The sequence below is a fragment of the Stegostoma tigrinum genome, chromosome 4, assembly GCF_030684315.1.
Source record: "Stegostoma tigrinum isolate sSteTig4 chromosome 4, sSteTig4.hap1, whole genome shotgun sequence".
NCBI classification, from domain to species: domain Eukaryota; kingdom Metazoa; phylum Chordata; class Chondrichthyes; order Orectolobiformes; family Stegostomatidae; genus Stegostoma; species Stegostoma tigrinum.
The window spans coordinates 8,528,767-8,549,930 of record NC_081357.1 but is presented as its reverse complement, the minus strand read 5'-3'; the positions used below and the strand labels follow the sequence as shown (position 1 = coordinate 8,549,930).

Sequence of the window (21,164 nt, the reverse complement as noted above, 5' to 3'; positions counted from 1 at the left end):
AATTATGTTAAATCTGTGTTACTGACCCATGCCCCCTCCTCCACCAGTGGAAATTGTTTAACTGCATCTTGAACTATAACAAAACAAAAATAACACTCACTCAAAAAACAAATCACCATTGAGCTTGGTTATGCAACTAGGGTGTGGCACAAGGCCATCTAAAACCAGGACGGCCAAACATGAATTAACTGATTTCAGCTGTGGTGCGGGTTTCAGTCTCCACCTCCCACCACTAACACAGAGAAATGACGAAGCATGGGTTAGATATAATGAAATCAAAAGCTCTCCACAATCCAATGACATGGCTGTGGAACATCTGGGGCCCATTTTCTCTTAACCCTTGGCAAACACACTGCTCTCCAAATGTGACCTGTCTGACTACAGGGTTGGCCAAACAAATTCACTCTCCTTTTCTTGTTCTACAGTAAAACAACACAGACGAATGTTACAGGGAAGCAGGGTTATCATAGCTATTATAAGGAATCCCAGCAAATAGCTCAATATAACAATTGACCTTTTTGCGTTTTGATCCTACGGGTGAATTTCTGGGCCTCTAGGTGACAACTGTCCACAGTATCCACGATGAAAGATACTGGTTTTTGGAAGGGCAATTGCAGATAGATAAAATTGGTTATCACGCTTTAATTTCCCACTTGGAAAACTTTATTAGACTATTAAGTGAAATGCTTTGAACATCATCTGCCTCATGAGATTTGGAAGCTCTTGTACGTAGTGATGCATGAAGAAGAGGAGATGAAGACTATTACTTAATAGAAAGGTTCTGAAAGTGTTAAATGTTGAGGTAACATTAATTCCACCCAATCACAATCTTTGGGAGGCAGTTGAGTTCCACACTCCCTTTTGCAGGGAGCAGATATATTCTATACAGCACTTAAGAGTCCTAATAATTATGTCTTTTGCTATAATGCATTACACCATCTTGTTAACTAAGGCAAGTGCTTCTTCCGCAATAATGCTACATGGTGTATCCTCCACCACTGATTGTTAGCACCTCTCTGGAACTAAATATTTCCTCATGTATGGATGGAGTGGAAAGCCAAGTGAAAACATAGAAAATTCACAAACTGTCTGGTTCAACTTGATGCAGAGTGAATGTCTTCTCCTAACTACTGTTTTAGGAAAAATAAAAATCTTGTCAAAATCCCCAATTTTTGCTTCTAACATGTTATGATGATGTGAAGCATGGTCTTAATGACAAAACCAACACACAACTCCTCTAATTGCAAACATACAAACAAGGAACAAGTGTAGACCATTCAATAAGATCATGGTTGATCTAATTTTGACCTCAATTCTACATTCCTGCATATCCCTGATAATCTTTCTTCTCCTTGGCAGTCAAGAATCCATTTAACTCTGCCTTAAAAATATTTAAAAATTCTGCATCCATTGCCTTTTGAGGAAGGGAATTCCAAAGGCTCACAACCCTGAGAAAAAAATGTTTCGTCATCTTTGTTTTGTGCTTTAAGAAGTAATAAAGAGATCACCAGACATGAATTCATGAAATCAATGCTCCTTTTGACTTAAGTCAACATGTAGGCTCCTTATTTTGTATAATTCTTTCATGCGATGTCAGCCTCACCAGCAAGGCCAGCATTTGTCTGCCAATTCCTAATTGTTTTTGTGGTGTTGATAAGCTGCCTTTTTGACCTGCTGTAGTGCATCAGCACCACAGAGCTGTTATGTAAGGAATGTCAGGATATTAACCCAGCAGGAAGGGTATATTTCCATGACAGGGTGGTGTGTGACTTGGAGGGGGACTTGTGGGTGGTGGTATTTCCAAGCAGTTAGCTTTGTTCCTCTAAGTGGTGAAGATTGCAGTTTGAGTGGCTTGGCCAGTTGATAATGGAAAAAAGCGGGGAAAATCATAAGAACCCTTTTTTTTGTTTGCATCTGTCAATAACTAGAAGCCATGAGCAATACTGACGGAACAAAAACATAAGTTGCTAGAAAAGCTCAGCAGGTCTGGCAGCATCTGTGTTGAAAAATCAGAGTTAATGTTTCGGATCCGGCAACCCTTCCTCAGAAATGAAGTTCTGAGGAAGGTTCACTGGACCCGAAATGTTAACTGATTTCTTTTCTTCACAGATGCTGCCAGGCCTGCTGAGCTTTTCCAGCTTCTGTTTTCGTTCTTGGTTCACAGCATTCGCAGTTCATTCAGTTTTTACTGATGGAACAATGTGTATCTCCACCTCATCAAGTTATAGGCTCATACAGCACAGAAATCGGCCCCTTGGCCCAACTCGTCCATGCTGACCAGGTTTCCTAAAGTGAACTGGTTCCATTTGCCTGCATTTGGCCCATATCCCTCTAAGCCTTTCCTATCCATGTACCTGTCCAAAAGTATTTTAAATGTTGTAACTGCGCACGAGGGGGCATAGCTTTAAATTGAGGGGTGAAAAATATAGGGCAGATGTCAGAGGTAGTTTCTTTACTCAGAGAGTAGTAAGGGAATGGAACGCGTAGCCTGGAAAGGCTAGTTGTGAGAGGGACACAAACAGTTTACACAAAGATAGAAGTAACTGAGCAAAAACTCGGCAAATGGAGTATAATATGGAAAAATGTGAAGTTATTCATTTTAGAAGGAAGAACATAAAAAGAGCATTATTTAAATGGAAAAAAAACTACAGAAAGCTACAACAAACAGGGCCTTGTACTTGTGCACAAATACAGAAAGCTTGCATACAGGCTCAGCAATCAGGAAGGCTAAAAGAGTGTTAGTCCTTATTTTAAGGGGGTTGGAGTAAAAGAGTTGGGAAGTCTCACTGCAACTGTGCAAGGTGCTGATGAAACCATATCTGGAGTACTTTGAGCAGTTTTGGTCCACTTGTTTAAGGAAAATTGTTTCATTGGAGGAAGTTTAGAGAATGTTCATGAGAACATCCTGGTACAGAGGGATTGTCTTATGAATAAAGGCTAAACAGGTTGGTATTCTACACATTGGAATTTAGAAGAATGAGACGTGATCTCAATGAAATATATAGAATTTTTAAGGAGCTTGACAGGCTAAATGTTAAGAGAACGTTTCCCCTTATGGAAGAGTGTAGGACCAGAGGGCGTAGTCACAGAGTAAAGGGGCACCAATTTAAGCCTGAGATGAGGAGGAATTTCTTCTCTCAGAGGGTTGACAATCTTTGGAACTCCTTACCATAGAAAGCTGGGGTGGGGGTAAGTGGGGCAAAGTCCTTGTTTACATTTAAGGCCGAGACAGATAGATTCTTACAGAGATAGTAGGAACTGCAGATGCTGGAGAATCTGAGATAACAAGGTGTCCAGCTGGATGAACACAGCAGGCCAAGCAGCATTAGAGGAGCAGGACCTGCCTATGGAACCGGATCATTCCCAATGGACTACAGTCTACATTTAAGCCTTCCCAATTTGGCCCCAACCGCGACGACCGCTACATTCAGAACAATGATATCCTACAGAAGCATTTCTCCCTGCGGCTCCTGAAATGCACACTCGCTGCAATGTGCCAGCATCTCCAGAAACTACAGTCAAGCCTACCCCAGCTCAGAGCCTCCCTCTCCCAGACCTGTAAAGGACCTCTCCTGTTTTTTATTCTTTGTAGGATCCACAACCTGAACTCACAATTCTACTCGGCTTGATTGGACAATAAAACCTAAAAGTACTTTCAGCTTACTAGTGCCTGCCACTCTACCCAGGACCTTCCCCACCACGTGGCCACCTTCGGAGCACCAACAGTTTCCACGGATGACGTTGCATCCGCCGGCGCCCAGTACGCCACTTCCGGTACAGCCGACGCCATCCTCACTGATGCCAAGCCTCTGTTTCCAAGGCTGACAACACAGACATTGAGGATGCCGCTGCCACCAACACCCAAGATTTACCGGCCTACGTCATTCCACCCACCGCCATTGTCACTCCGCCCACCGCCGACATCACTCCGCCCACAGCCAGCAGCTCCAGAGGAGACGGTAGCACCCAGACCTGCCGGGTCTTCACCATCCTCCCAGACCTCCCTCTTACGGAGGATGAGCGGTCAGTCCTCAGTAAAGGACTCATCTTTGTCCCTCTCCACCCACATATCGATGAATACAACTCATGTTTGGACATTGAACAGTTTTTCCACCGCCTCCATCTCAGCGCTTACTTCTTTAACCGGGAGCCTAACTCTCCCTCTACTGACCCCTTCTCCCGCCTCAAGACAACCCCTCGTCTTGGACACCACTCCCTTGACCTCTTCATCTCCAACTGCCATCGTGGCATCAATCACCTCAACCTCTCCACCCCTCTCACCCACTCCAACCTCTCCCCCGCAGAACGTGTAGCCCTCCACTCCAATCCCAGCCTCATCATCAAACCCACAGACAACGGAGGCGCAGTTGTAGTATGGCGCACTGACCTTTACATCGCCGAGGCCAGGCGCCAACTTTCCGACACCTCCTCCTACCGACCCCTTGATCATGATCCCACTCCCGGCCACCAAACTATCATCTCCCAAACCATCCACAACCTCATCACTTTAGGTGACCTCCCACCCACTGCCTCTAACCTCATCGTTCCCCAACCCCGCACCGCCCGCTTCTATCTCCTTCCCAAAATCCACAAACCTGAACGCCCTGGCCGACCCACTGTCTCCACCTGCTCTTGCCCCACCGAACTTATTTTCACCTATCTTGACTCCATTTTCTCCTCCTTGGTCCAGGAACTCCCTACCTACATCCGTGACATCACCCACACCCTCCACCTCCTCCAAAACTTCCAATTCCCTGGTCTCCAACACCTCATCTTTACCATGGACATCCAGTCCCTGTACACCTGCATTCCACATGCAGATGGCCTAAGGCCCACTGCTTCTTCCTGTCCCGCAGGCCCAAGGTTACGTGGAACAATCCCTCTTCTGTACCTACACTGGCCCTAAACCCCTCCTCTTTCTCTGTTACATTGGTGACTGTATAGGCGCCGCCTTGTACTCCCACAAGGAACTTGAACAGTTCATCCACTTCCTAACACCTTCCACCCCAACCTTAAGTTCACCTGGGCCATCTCTGATACCTCTCTCTCCTTTCTGGACCTCTCTGTCTCCATCTCTGGCATCCACCTGGAAACCAATATCCATTTCAAGCACACCAACTCCCACAGCTATCTAGAGTACAACTCCTAGAACACACTTCCTGCAAAAAGGCCATCCCCAATCCCAATTCCTTCGCCTCCGCCGCATCTGCTCCCAAGATGAGGCGTTCCACTCCCAGACATCCAAAATATCCTCGTTTTTCAAGGACCGCAACTTCCCCTCAACAGTGGTTGAAAATGCCCTTGAACGTGTCTCTCGCATTTCCCGCAACTCATCCCTCACATCCCCTACCTGCAATAACAACCAAAACAGAATTCCCCTCATTCTCACGTACCACCCAACCAACTTCCGAATCCAACGCCTAATCCTCTGACATTTCCGCCATCTGCAATCCAATCCCACCACCAAAGACATTTTTCCTTCCCCACCCTTATCTGATTTTTGGAGCTACCACTCTCTCCGGAACTTCCTTGTCCACTCCACACTCCCCTCCAGCCCCACCACTTTTTCCTGCAACCGCAGGAAGTGCTACACCTGCCCCTATACCAACACTCGGTTCACAACAAACAACTACACCTCCCAGTGGTGAACCACTTCAAATACCCCTCCCACTCCTTGGACGACTTCTCCATCCTGGGCCTCCTGCATTGCCACAATGATGCCACCCAAAAGCTGCAGGAACAGCATCTCATATTTCGCTTGGGAGCCCTGCAGCCCAAGGGTATCAACGTGGACTTCACAAACTTCAAAATCTCCCCTCCCCCAACCACATCCCAAAACCAGCCCAGCTAGTCCCCGCCTCCCTAGCCATTCCTCCCACCTCAAGCCCCACCCCCATCTCCCACCCACTGACCTCATCCCACCTCCTTGACTTGTCCATCCTCCTTGAACCGAACTATCCCCTCCCTAACTCCTCACCTACATTCACCTTCACTGGCTGTAACCCCGCCTCTTTGACTTGTCTGTCTCCTCTTCAACTATCTTTTCCTTTATCCATCTTCTATTTGCCTCCCCCTCTCTCCCTATTTATTTCAGAATCCCCTTCCCTCCCCCATTTTTGAAGACAGGTCTTGACCCGAAACGTCAGCTTTCCTGCTCCTCTGATACAGATAGATTCTTGATCAGAAGGGGAATCATGGGTTATGGGGAAAGGGCAGGAAAGTAGATGTGAGAAGCATTGGCTCAGCCATGATCCAACCAAATGGTTAGTAAAACTTGAGGGGCCAAACAGCCTACTCCTGTTCCTATTTCTTAGGAACTTCTGAAAGTAAGTCGAAGGTACTCGCGCATGTGGTCACTGTTGTTTTGATTCATTCATTGGACATGAACATCCCTGGCTGGGACAGCATTTTTGTTTTTCCCCTATTGCCCTGGAGAAAGTAGTGGCGAGATGCCTCTTGAACTTCTGCAGTTTTTGGGATGTAGGGTCACCCACAGGCTTTTTAGGGAAGGTGTTCCAGGATTTTGACCCAGCAACAGTGGTAAGGCTACAAATAAATAATTCTTGTAAATCTGATTTCAGAATGAAATTGTGGGATTAATAAATCTTGTTGGGTCATAATCAGCTTCTGAGACTGGCCAGTAGTTCATTAGGCTCTCCAGTGACTCCAAGGGGAAATGTTATGTTTAATACTTAATATCCAGATAGGCAAATTATAAATATCCTTTCAAGTATACCAGGTATAATTCCCAAATCTGTAACATTGAGGAGTCCTCACAAAGTGGAACTGCATTGTAGGCCTGGTGAGGGAAAGTAACATTGAAAGGGAGCCATGCCTGGTCACCCCCCCGACCAGCGGCTGTAGTCAGTAGGTCCATTAGGATGGTGATACACCTTTTGCTATTAAATATCCTCCCAATGCTCACTTTGCAGTATCACAGATTTTAAAAAGACTATCTTGGGAAGGTAATGGAAGGGAGAAAATAAATGAATTCAAAGAGAAGTGGACAAAAAGAGGCAGTTTGGATTTGTGAATATATCAACTGATTTTAAAATATCTACCACCTCCTCTTTAGACAGATTCTCTAATTGGCATTAGAATGCAATAATAACATGATAAAAATCTGATATAATCATAAGTTTGTTATGGAAAGAAGGTAGTATACTAATGTGCCATTATTTAAGAAAGGATGTAGGGATATGCCTGGGACCTACAGAACGGTCAACCTAATGTCTGTGGTGGGTAAGTTGTTAGAGGGAATTCCGAGAGATCGAATCTAGGCATTTAGAGAGGCAAAGTGTCATTTGGGATAGTTAGTATGGCTTTGTGTGTGAGAAATCATGTATGATGAATTTGATTGATAGTTTTGAAGGGGTGACCAAGAAGGTGGGTGACAGCAGTGTGGTAGACGTTTTCTACATGGACTTTAGCAAGGCTTTTGACAAGGTACTGCATGGTAGGCTGTTAAGTAAGATTAAATCTCACAGGATCCAAGGACAGCTAGCCAATTGTATACATAATTGGTTTGACGGTAGAAGACAGAGGGTGGTGGTAGAAGGTTGTTTTTCAGACTGGAGGCTTGTGACCAGCAGTGTGCCACAGGGTGCCACTGCTGGGTCCACTGTTAATCGTCATTTATATAAACGATTTAGATGAGAATCTAGGAGGTATGGTAAATAAGTTTGCGGATAACACCAAGATTAGTGGTATGATGGATAGTGAAGACGGCTACCTGGGAATGCAGCGAGATATTGATCAAGTGAACCAGTGGGTTGAGGAATGGGAGATGGAGTTTAATTTAGATAAATGCAAGGTGTTGCATTTTGCTAAGACAAACCATGGCAGGTCTTGCACAGTCAATAGTAGGGCCTGGGGAGTATAATGTAAAACAAACAGGTCTAGGGGTACAGATTCCCAGCTCCCTGAAAGTGGGCTTACTTGTTGGCAGGACGGGGAAGAAAGCTTTCATTGCTCAGAGCACTGCGTGTAGGACATGGAATATCTTACTGCAGCTGTACGAGACATTGGTCGAGGCCTCATTTGGAGTACTGCATGCAGATCTAGTCGTCCTACTGTAGAAAGGATATTATCAAACTAGAAAGTGTGCTGAAAAGATTTACTAGGACACTACCTGGACTGGGAGGTTTGAGTTATAAGCAGGGATTAGACAGGCAGGGTCTTTTTTCACTGGAGCATATAAGACTGAGGGATGATCTTATAGAAGTTTATAAAATTGCAAGGAGCGCTAATAAGGTAGATAGCCGACCGACAGCTTTTCCCCATGGTGGGGGAAGTCTAAAATTGGAGGGCATAGGTTTAAGATGAAAGGGGAGAGATACAAAAGAGTCCAGAGGGGCAATTATTTTCACACAGAGGGTGAGAGTGTCTGGAACAGGCTGCCAGAGATAGTGGTGAAAGTGAGTACAATTTTGTACATTGAAGAAACATTTAGACAGGCATATGGATGGGATATGGGGCAAACACAGACAAAAGGGACTAGTTTAAACTGTGAAAACTGGGCAGCATGGGCAAGTTGGGCCAAAGGGCCTGTCTCCATGCTGTAGACCTCTGTGACTCTATGTTACTGGCTATCACCAATAAAGTTGAGCAAAACGGTATAATAGAATCACCCTTCCACTTTGTGCACAAAAATGCTTTAGAGACTTTTACGCAACCCTTCGATAGGCACATGGAGGATAGTAAAATGTAGGGTATGCAGGGTAGTTTGATCTTAGTAGGAAAATAGGTAGGCACAACATCATGGGCCGAAGGGCCTGTACTGTGCTGTTTTCTATGTTCTTGATGTATGTGCAGCTGGCAAGGGGTGCATCACCAGCAGAAGCAGTAAGCGTTTAGCTTACTGAAACTGGAACCACTTTGCCTCCTTCTCCCAACTCTTCTAAAACAAAGTGTCCCTGTAAACATTGGATACTAAATGTCTTGCTTTCAACCAAACTGATATGAACACATATAATAGGTTTACTTCCCCTGCCCCTCGACATCATCAGCTGAAAATGATGACAGAAAATCACTCCATCTGTCCCCACTAACAGAGAATCTGATCCATCAGTGAGAGTTTTGGCACAGTTGTTACTGTCCTTCTCTAATAACCTCTGAAATTCAAACCAGCCACTCACTTGCATGAAGCGCTCTGTCATAAAGTGTTGATCTCTTGAACCTTTTGCACAGATGTTGTGATTGTTTAGATGAAACAATATTTGAACATGCAATCCCCATGTCCTGTAATTCTCACCAAAGTAACTCTCTCTGAAGGCTGAGCTTTGTATTTACATAGAGGTGCTCTACGTTTGACTAGATGGCTAGATGGTTACAAAACTTGCTTGGTCATAGAAGACAGGGTAGTGGTGGAAGGATGTTTTTCAGAGTGGAAACCAGTAACTCCGGTGTGCCACAGGGTTCAGTCCTCTGTTGTTTGTCTCATATATATATAAAAGATATGGAGGAAAATGTGGGTGGTCTGATTAGTAAGTTTGCAGATAACACTAAGATTGGTGGAGTTGCCGATAGTGCCAATGATTGTGAAAGGATACAACAGGATATAGACAGATTGGCAACTTGAGTACAGAAACGGCAGATAGAGTTTAATCCAGGCAAGTGCAAGGTGACACATTTTGGAGGATCAAATTTAGGTGTGAATTATACTGTAAATGGCAGAACCCTCAGGAATATTAACATACGGACAAATCTGGGAGTGCAGGTCCACAGTTCCCTAAAAGTAGCAACACAGGTGGCCTAAGTGATTAAGAAGGCACATGCCATGCTTGCCTCCATCGGCTGGGGCATGGAGTACAAGAGTTGGCAAACCATACTGCAGCTACCTAAAGGCCTTGTTAGGCTGCATTTGGAGTATTGTGTGTAGTTTTGGTCACCACATCACCAGAAGGACGTGGAAGCTTTGGAGAGAGTGCAGAGCAGGTTCACCAGGATGTTACCTGGTGTCAAGGGCATTGGCTATGAGGAAAGGTTAAAAAGACTAGGCTTGTTTTCACTGGAAAGTTGGCAGCTGAAAGAAGACCTGATAGAGGTTTACAAAATTGTGAGGGGCAGAGACAGAGTGGACAGTGAGAGGGTTTTCCCCAGGCTTGAAGTTCCAATTACAAGGGGGCACAGGTTCATGCTGAGAGGACAAAAATTTTTGGGAGATGTGCGAGGAATGTTTTTCACATAGAGAGTGGTAGCAGCCTGGAATGCACTGCCAGAGGAGGTGGTAGAAACAGGCACTTTGGGTGACATTTAAGAGGTATCTGGATAGGTACATGAATAGGGAGGGAATAGGGAGATATAGACCGAATAAGGACAGAAGGTTTGTTTTCTAGTTTAGACAGGGCATGATGATCGGCACAGGCTTGGAGGGCCAAAGGGTCTGTTCCTGTGCCATACTTTTCTTTTGTTCTTTTGTTGCATTTCCTACTTCTCACCACCAAGTCCATAGAGATACTGGAAACTTGTTTCAAATTGTCTAGTACCATGTTACACACAAGCTTGTATGTTGAAGTTGTAAATGTAGTTGTAATCACTGGGTCATTGATTACAAAGTTTCTTGCTTTTAATATCTTTCCTCTGAGCAGTTATTAAGTAGCGCCTTGAGCTTTCACCACATGAATAGTCTGGATAGACAGCATAAATACTTGTAGTAAGAGGCCTAATCATAAGCAAATTTATGGGGGTCATCTGAAAAGCAGGTGGATTAAATAATATTTTCGAAAAAGATACACTAACAGGTCCAGGAGAACATTGGTTTATGTTTAGAATGTGGTTTTGGGCAAGTGCTCTTGTGGTAGCATTGTCCCTCCCTCTGGACCACCTGCTCCAGAAAACATATATTAACATATGAAAATATCAATAATTTGGTTTCACATTTGAAATGGATCAGTTCAAATGAAGTCATGTGCCATCTTCAGCTGATTTTGGGGTAGAATTCACTTGTATTAAATAGTTTTTACTGCTTCACCAGCTTCATGTAATTGTGTAGAAGCAACCATATTTAATATCCCATCCTACATTGGTTAGTCACTAGATGAAACACACTAGAGTCACAGCAACACAACTCAATCCAATCAGGGCTAGTAAACTGTTCCAAATATCCAAGAAATTTGAATATCCATTTAAGGTTAAAATATTCATCAAGTGCCCTGTGCAGCATGTTTCCCATTAGCAGGGAATCATTAAACCCCATTATGACCAGAATTCCAAAATAGTTTTGTGTCTTTTGGTGCATAATTTTCTTCATTACAAACACAACTCTCAAGCATTTTTCTACCTCTTTCCTCTTTGTTTTTGACGTTTGATGCATTGTTTCCTGCCTGAAAGGGAAAACAAGGTTGAGCTTCTCTCAGCATCAGGTCTCCCACTGCTCCAACAGACAAGTGCAGAGATGGGCAAGTCATGCTGAATGGCCTCACACTACATTGTAATTCTATGCTTTTTAGCTATATTCATGAACTCTCACACTATCCTTTGCGTTGAAGTATATTAATATATCAATTTTTGCTTCATATTATTCCACAATCATACACATTTGAAGGAAATGCACACAACAACTGAAGAGAAACTAAATCATTTACATAGCAAATTTACAAAGGAAAGGTCATTCATTTCCAGTCACATATTATCATTCCAGTACCTTACAACGAATAAAACACCTCTGACATGTTGTCATGTTTGAAATGTAGGATATGTTACGGACAGGTTTTTAGTATTTGTGCCGGATCTCACACGGATCAACCTGTTGTTCACCAATAATCCATTTTTACTGAAGTTGATTGAGGAATAATTAATGGAGAGAATGAGAAAACAACCTCTTCTTATCTTTGAAACAGTCCCATCTTCTGAGCGGATGCATGGCACCTCAGATTCATGCCTTCTCTGACAGAATGGGATTAAACTATACGTATAGATTTTCTCAGAAAAGGCTTGCGTGTTTCAACAGTCCTTTGAATCCTTGTGTTATTAAGCAGACCATGGATTTTCTTTTCTACTTCATTTTAATTATTCATAGGAATTGGGCAGTTCTGGTATTTGTTGCCATTCCTAATTGTCAAGAAAAACATTGCAATGAGGTTCTTGAACTGCGACATTTTATGTAGATAAATCCATAATACTTTATGAGTAAGGGAGGGGTTCCAAGAATTTGACCCAGCATCAGGAAAGGGACAATGATGTAGTTCCAAATCAAGATACTGATTAATTTTTGAATTGAATCATTTATTGTCATGTGTATTCAATGTAAAAATACCAATAAAAGTGTGCACCTTCGCCGTACATACATGGTGCCATTCACATTAACTTAGAATAGGGCAAGAAATAAAAGATAACTTAAGAGAGTTCAACTTTCCTTTCCACTGCCGCAGTCCTGGCCCAGGTTTTCCAGCCCTCGCCACGTCACCACCAGAATCCTGCTTGAAGAGAAACTCAGAAGTGTTGTTCCCATGCATCTGCTGCCCTTGTTCTCACATACGACAGAAGCTGCAGTTTGGAAGCTGTTGTTAAAGGAACTTCATCAAGTTGCTGCAGTGCATCTTGCATTTGTACAGAGGGCTGTCTCATTGTATGGATGTTGGAGCGAGTGGATTTCAAAACTGCAGATGAGATACTGGCCAAGTAGGTTGCTTTGTGCTGGATGGTGTGGAGCTTCTCAAGTGTCGATGATGACACACTCATCCAGACAAGTGAAGGTTATTCCATTATATTTTTGACAAGGTGCTTTGCAGATATTGGAATATGTTTGAGATGTTAGGATGCAAGTTACTCACTACAGAAGTCCAAGCCTCTAACTTGCTTTTACAGTCCAAAGATAGTAGGAACTGCAGATGCTGGAGAATCTGAGGTAATACCTTCAGAAATTTCTGAAGAAGGGTCTAGGTCCGAAATGTCAGCCTTCCTGCTCCTCTGATGCTGCTTGGCCTGCTGCGTTCATCCAGCTCTGCGCCTTGTTATCTCTATTTATAGCCCAAAATATTTATTTGACTCATCTAGTCAGGTTTTTTGTCAACGAAACCCCCAAGATGATGATGGTGGGAGATTCAATAATGGCTGCAGAATGTCAGGAAGGGGATGGTTAGATTTTCTCTTGGTGGGAACAGTCATTGGCGCGCACTTGTGTGACATGAAGAAAAAGTGGAAAGATTGGGCTTCTTTTTCCATGGAACAAAGGGGACTGAGGTAGGTGGGACATGATTGAGATGTTTGAAATTATTAGGAGCAAAGACAGAGTAGACAGGAAGAGACATTTCCCCTGGTGTAGGGATCAATGACCAGGGGACACAACTAATGGCAGAAGGTTTAGAATGGATGTGAGTAAAGACTTTTTCACCCAGAGGGTGATGGGAATCTGAAACTCGTTGCCTGTAAAGGTGGTAGAGGGAGAAACCCTCATAACATTTAACAGGTATTCAGTCATGAACTTGTGATGCCATGCATACAAGACTATGTGCCAAATACTGGAAAATAGGAATAACATGGTTAAGTGATTATTTTTGGTTTCTTTTTATTCATTTATGGGATGAGGGCATTGCTGGCTATGTAGCATTTATTGCCCATCCCTAATTACCCAGAGGGCAGTTCAGAGTCAACCACATTGCTGTGGTCTGGAGTCACATGTAGGCCAGACCAGGTAAGGATGGCAGTTTCCTTCTCTAATGGGTTCACGGTCTCATTAGATTCTTAATTTCAGATTTTTTTTTATTGAATTCAAATTCCACCATCTGCCGAGGTGGGATTTGAACCCGGGTCCCCAGAATGTTTTCTGTGTCTCTGGATAAACAGTCCAGTGATAATACCACTAGGCCATTGTCTCCCCTGGTGCAGACAGAATGGACCAAAGGGTCTTTGCTGTGCTGCGGGCCTCTATGACTCTTTCAATATTAATTGTGACCAATCAGTTCAAGCCTGAATATTGCTACATGTCTGTATGGACTGTTTCAGTTTCTTGAGTTGTAAATGCAACTGAACACAACATTGGTGAACATCCCCACTTCTGACCATATGATGGAGAGAGGATCATCATTGATGCAGCTGAAGTTGGTTGAGTTCTTGCAGTGATGTCCCAGAGCCAAGATGACTTGTTTTCAACAACCACCAACTTCCTTAGTACTAGGAATAACTCCAACCAGTCTTTTTTTCCTCAATTCTTATTGACTTTAGTTTTGCCAGGGCTCCTTGATGATATGTTCAGTCCAGCACTGTCTTGATGTTAAGTGCGGTCACTTCTCACCTCATCTTGGGAATTCAGCTGTTTTACACATGTTTAGCTGAAGGCTGTAAGAGGTCTGAGCTCCAAAGGAACCCACTTTGAACAAATCAACAATTTATAGCTGAGCAAGTGCAGTTTGATAGATCTATACAGCATCATCACCAGTGTTCAAAGATGATTCTTTTTTAACAGAAACTTGAATAGTTCAGACGTCTGAGCAGATTTTCCCTCCCTAAGAAGATTACTGATTGTAGTACTTACTGGAAGATAATGGAAATATCAAAAGATAGAAAAAAAGCATAATGACAACAATACTTCAGGTGGAATGATCTCTCCAAATAAGAAAGAAAGAGAATGATTGCCCACGTTTATTGGCTTCTGATGGTATTTGTTATCTACTAAACAGCAGTCTCAGCAAATCTGTCTCTGACCAACAGGAAAATGCCATGTTTTTTTCTCAAATTCCTGCAATAGCTCCATGTTAAATATTGCAGGCGGCTGCGAACAGCCCTGCTTTCTCACTGTGAGCTTACAAGGGAGCTGTGAGAAACTTTGCAGGTATATGTTTAACAACATACAAAGGCAGTGTGGCCAACACAAGGAGCTGAGGAAGTCTGATGTGCCAGGGAAGGTAAAATGCTGCAGTTGAGGAATCCAAATTTATTAAAATAAATAAATGCCTTTGTGTTTAATCACAAATAGGTCCAAAGAGGAAACTACTCCCCACTTCCTCAGTCTCTGCCAGGTTAAAATTTTGAATACATACATCAATTAGCCTTTAGCACCTCAGCCAAGTAGTTGTCCTTCAAACATGAGTCTAAGAATGCAGAATCTGGAAGGCCATTCTACCACAATAGGCAGCACTCTAAAGCTCAGAGCTTCTGCTTACACAAGTTCACAAAGGTACATTTTACAGGAGTGTCCAGATCATAAAGAGGAGGAAGGGACTTTGATTGGAAACCCCAGAAAACAGGTACAACACAGGACGTTTCATGGCTTTCTGCTATAGTGACTGAGCTGGCCCCAAGCCACATTTTCCCCACTGCCGTCCCAATAGTTTCTCTTTGGATACTACCAATATCCCTTGAAAGTAATGATTGAATTTGTCTCCACTACACTCAGTGTGACTGCAAGCTGAAAACATCTCTCTCCCCACCATCACACTCTCTGTCCAGGTGGGTGAAAAGACAGTGATTACAAAGGAAGCTTAAAAAAGAAGGAATTCTAACAAAAAAAAACCCACGTTCATCTGATCAATCAGTGAAGTGACTGCTGCATTACAGACAACAGTTTGTCATCATTGCTGAAATCAGAAGGAGCTGAAAGAGTCAACACAATCCACCTCAGTTATTTGGATGTTCAATGACTGTAACTTTATTTCCCGGTCTATTTTGTTCCACCCATAATACCTGTGTCAAACCGTCTTTTGTCTATCTCAGTCATGAACGATTATGTATTTATTTAAAGGTTTTAAAGGAGGGGATTGTTCAAATTGTATAGTAGTAGATTCAGAATCCTTTCTTTTCTCTGTCATTTGTTAAAGTTTTAAGCACAATAAATCAAGTAATTTTTGGATATATGAAGAAGCCTGGTGTGAACTGCTTTTTGACCCGGGTGGCAATCACTCAGACAATTTGGCCATTTTAGTGGTTTCATTGTGATTTTAAACATTCATGTACTTTGTGATGTCTTGTGGAACATTGGGACATAATTCATCTTCCTGGTTAATTCGTAACAAGAAGTCCAGTTTCAACCTGTTTGTTTTACACCCTATACCTCTATGATTAAAGCCCAGAATTTTGTCCGCTTTTTAACAATTTTCTCAACTTGACCTGCTCACTATGATGTCTGCATCTATCTCAAAAATTAACTTTTTGTTGCAAATTAACCACAAGATGTCACAAAGTACATGAATATTTAAAATCACAATGAAACCACTAAAATGGCCAAATTGTCTGACTGATTGCTACCCAGGTCAAAAAGCAGTTCACACCAGGTTTCTGTGTTCCGCATCCCCTTTATGTTTTATTGCCGCTCCTCGCTTTATCTACGAAATACACGTCACGCTCCGCTGCGTTAGATTTAACTGCCACGTGTGCCCGTTCAGCCAGCATGTTTCATAATGAAGTCTAACACCATCCTCTTCACAGTTCACAATATTTCAAAAGTTTACAATACCTTACAACTTTGAAATTGTTCCCTTTACAGCCAAGCTAGATGACTTGTACAGAGAAGCTGTGTTCCTAATAGTGGCCACGAGGAAACACAACTGTGTACCTTCTCGCAGTGAAAAGAAAATCAACCATTCACCCATAATTCTTTCCTGTAACTCAATCAACGTGAATCCATGCCACCACTTTTCCTTTCATTCCCTGGTCTTCCACTTCGATGGCAGGCCTGACACACAGCTATAAAATGATAATTTACTAAATGCCTTTTGAAATTCATTCACAACACAATCAATCAATCTACCATTCACAGGCTTTTCTTTATTGATCCACAGCATTGATGATTCTTATTTTTGCCCCAAATTACTGCTGAGATTAAACAGACTGGCATCTAGTTGCTGGACTTATTGTTGAAGCTCCAACAGACAATGAGTCAGGGCAGGTAGATGGCTGTGTAGCTGCAATGTCACTGGACCAGCAATCCAGTGGGAATACAGATAACTACCATCACTTTGGTAAAACCCCATCTGGATTGGCAAGGAAATCTGTCATCCTTATCTGGTTTCACTCAGATCTCCAAATCCACAATAATCTGACTGACTCATAACAGTCCACTGGCAAGCCATTCTATTCAAGGGCATTCTATTCAAGAGATGGCCAGGTGCAGCTCACTGGGCACTCGTATCCCATGACAAAACAAAGAAGAAAGGGCTTGCCTTTTGGGCAAAGCACACATCGACAAAATAAATCCATCACTCTACCGCCAATACTTTAACCATTGATACCTGCCTTGCGTTATATACCTCAAAATGATCTTTCCAAATACAACCCAAGTGCGAAGCAATTACAAACGTAAACCAGGCTGATGCCGTACTTAAGAGTATACAAGTCAAACCACATCACAGTACAAATACTTATATTGACACCCACACAGCTGTTCTCTGAAGTCCCTCCTTCATGTAACGAGAATATAAGCAAGAAAACTGCATCCTGAATAAATATTTTCGATTGCACATAGCGCCTGACACATGTTTTTGAAGACACAGTTTGCAGAATATTTTAATTCACTTAACTGAAACTTAATTTTCATCCGTCACAGAAATCTTATCTGGGATTATCAACAAGGAAAAGGTTCACTCACTACAGAAATGAAATCTCGTGCAGGTGGACCATACCTGATGTCAGGGATGTGTTGCTGTTGCACAGGTTGATGCTGGAAATGGTCAGGCCACCGATGATGAAGACAAAGGGGAGTGTGATCGATGAGAGAAGAGACAGGCTGGAGGCAGCAGCTGGCCGGATGGAGAGGGGAAGTGCTTTGGCACACAGATGTTGGGTACTCGGAGTGAGTTTGCAGGCAGGAAGGAGTCAATGGAGAGGTGATGGTGGTATTTCCCAAAGAATGGCAATCTGGCTGGTTACTGTGACAACACAAAGGATGATGGTATGGACAATGGTGGCAACATTGTGGCAGCAATGCCACAGGTCTTTGGTTGTTTATCGTATTGTCTGTAAAGACGCAAGAAGGCTTAACAGTACCATTCGGCAGTGTACCACTGTTGTGACTCACTTTTGCCCTTGAAGTCTCCTTGGCTGACAGCTGCCCGGAGAGGTGGACTCCATCACAGGCTGCAGCGACGCTGTTACCGTTAGCATTTGATGGGACACTGCCATTGCTCTGAACCATGAAGTCACCATTCCCGTTGCTCATAGCCATGCTCATTTCACCAGTTTCTTCACATCCGTCACACGTCTGCAAACAGAAGAGAAAGAAAAAAAAATGCAAAACTATTCTCAGATGAAGCATTTAGATAACTGCAGAATCCATGATTTTTTTCTGAGTGCACTGAGTACTATCTCTTCTCCTCATCAGTGGATCACTGTTAGGAGGAGGAACATCTCAGAACAACACCTGGAAAATCCTGGAGTAGCAACAACCTCTCCAGCCTATGGGATTGTATTGTGTCGCCATTGGCCATAGGGCTGCTCTTTCATTAGACAGTCATGGCCAGTGATGATTTAATCTGAGGGCCACCAATCATCAGGCAAGGGGGGAGGTTGAGAAGGAGAGTACTTTATGGTAACCTCTGCTGGTAATGGGAACTGAAGCCACGCTGTTGGCATCAACACTGCTTCACAAATCAACCATCTAGCTAATCCTCTGTCCATGTGAATGTACTACTTCCAACAGCATGGGGGCTTATGAAGCAGCCTAATGTATTCTACCTTATCAAACACTATCTAGAAATCTAAATCTCTTGCTTCCTCTTTATCTATCCTGCTCATTATCTCCCCAAAGAATTTTAATACATTTGTCAGGCTTCCATGAAGCCATACTGAAACTGCTTGACTCAATTATGTATTTCCAAATGCCCTATTACAACCTTTATAATGGGCTGTAACATTTTCCCAATAACAGAGGTGAAACTGACTGGCCTATTTTTTGACATTTTTTTTGGACTCCTTCCCTTTTCAAATAAAGGTTTTAGGGGGGTGGCAGTTTTCTACTCCTCTGGGAGTTTTCCTGAATCTAAGGATTCCTGGAAGATTACTACTAATGCATCCACCAACTAATCTCTGTGGTTACTTATTTGAAAACCTAGGGTGCATCCCATCAGTTCCATTGGAGATTATCAGTCATTAGCCCCATTCGTTGGCTTAGCACTTACTCTCTAGTGACTGTTATTGTATTTATTTCCTCTGCTCCTTTTGCCCCATGTTTAGTAATACTGGAATGCTATTAGTATCTGATACTGTGAAGACTGATGCAAAGTATTTATTCAACTCCTTTTCCATTTCCAGTTTCCACATTCATATTATACCAACCTCATTCTCCTAAGGTGCCTATGTTAACTTTGGTCTCTCTCTTCCTTTTTATATATTCAAAGTCCATCTTGATGTTACTTGCAAGTTTACCCTCAAAGTTCATCTTCTCCCTGCTATCATTTTTTGGCAAACATTTGTTGGATTCTAAAACTTCAGCAATCTTCTTATCACTAACTTCTCTGAATTCTATGTTAAACTAAATCTCCTTTCAAGGATCTTTATTTTTAACTGGGATATATCTTTGCTGTGAGCCATGGAATTTGTCATGATTGACAGTTAATTGCCAAGCTTTCTTTAAATTTTAAACCAGGCTAGTTTGTAATGGTTCTTTTCTATCAGCAAAGAACAGGGCTCTGTGCAATAATATATATAGCAGCCTGTGTCATAAAGCAAACTCAACTTTCCGCACACTCTCAATTATCAAACAAGCATTATCCAACCACATTATCTTATCTAATGCTGGACAAGCAAAGTGAATACCATGTAGTATAACAGTGACTTTTGCAAACTTAGGAAGAGATAGTTTGTTTGATATGATTTGTACATCTTTGGGATGTACAGCCTGCATATGGCATACACTCATACTGGCACTGAAATACCACATTACTCCCTGGTGTGATAGGCAGAACAGGTTTGAGTTTGATTTATTGTTGTCACATGCACTGAGATACAGTGAAAACTGTTACTGTGAGGGGTGATAAAATGTGAGGCTGGATGAACACAGCAGGCCAAGCAGCATCTCAGGAGCACAAAAGCTGACGTTTCGGGCCTAGACCCTTCATCACCCCACACCTCCTCCCTCACCTCTATCCCAGGCCCCAAGATGACATTCCACATTAAGCAGAAGTTCACCTGCACATCTGCCAATGTGGTATACTGCATCCACTGTACCCGGTGTGGCTTCCTCTACATTGGGGAAACCAAGCAGAGGCTTGGGGACCGCTTTGCAGAACACCTCCGCTCAGTTCGCAACAAACAACTGCACCTCCCAGTTGCAAACCATTTCCACTCCCCCTCCCATTCTTTAGATGACGAAACGTCAGCTTTTGTGCTCCTGAGATGCTGCTTGGCCTGCTGTGTTCATCCAGCCTCACATTTTATTATCTTGGATTCTCCAGCATCTGCAGTTCCCATTATCACTGTGAGGGATGATGCTAGTAAGATTAAGGAACAATGGATGAATAAAGACATAAGTTTCTGGTCAAGAAAGAAAAAAAATGGATCTTTCTTTAGATATAGACAACTTGGTTCAATTAAGTTTCTTAATCAATATCAAGCTTGTAGGGGCATTCTTAAGAGACAAAGCAGGAAGGCAAAGAGGGGATATGAGAAAGCATTGGCAGATAAGTTTAAGGATAATCCAAAGAGATTCTACAAGTACATTAAGAGCAAGAGGGTAACTAGACAGCGGGTAGGGCCTCTTAAAGATCAAGGAGGTTGTCTTTGAGTTAAACTCCAGGAGTTGGGAGAGATATTAAATGAATATTTCATGTCAGTTTTTACTGTGGAAAAAGAAATGGAGTCTAGAGAAAATAGAGAAATAAACTTTAATGTTTTAAAAACAGTTCATATGACAGAAAAGGAGATTCAAGAAGTCTTAGAAAATATAAATGTAGATAAATCACTGGGGCCTGATATAATGTACCCCAGGATGTTGTGGGAAGTAAGGGGGGGAAATTACGAGACCCCTTATAGAAATATTTGCATCATCTATAACCACGAGTGAGATGGCTAATGACTGGAGGGTGACTAATGTTGTACCTTTGTGAAACAAAGGTTGTAAGGAGAAACCGGGGAACTATTGACCTGTAAATCTGACTTCAGTTGTGGGTAAATTGTTGGAGATGATTATAAAAGACAGGATTTATGGACATTTAGAGAGGCAAAAAATGATTAGGGATAGCCAGCATGGTTTTGTGAGAGGAAAATCATGTCTCACAGACTTGATTGAGTTTTTT

At 42.7% G+C, this 21,164-nt stretch overlaps 1 protein-coding gene across 15 annotated transcripts in view; it reads right to left on the bottom strand.

The window, feature by feature from the left end:
• The window catches only part of disp1 (dispatched homolog 1 (Drosophila)), a 306,264-nt gene that overhangs the window by 70,056 nt on the left and 215,044 nt on the right, over nt 1-21,164 (bottom strand). For 11 of the 15 annotated variants that reach the window (XM_059645135.1, XM_059645138.1, XM_059645139.1 and 8 more), the window contains one exon: nt 17,556-18,133. In XM_059645135.1, the coding sequence (XP_059501118.1) occupies nt 17,556-18,133 (578 nt within the window). The remainder of the gene's footprint in view (nt 1-17,555; nt 18,134-21,164) is intronic. The other 4 variants (XM_048531934.2, XM_048531935.2, XM_059645145.1 and 1 more) reach the window with 1 other exon arrangement.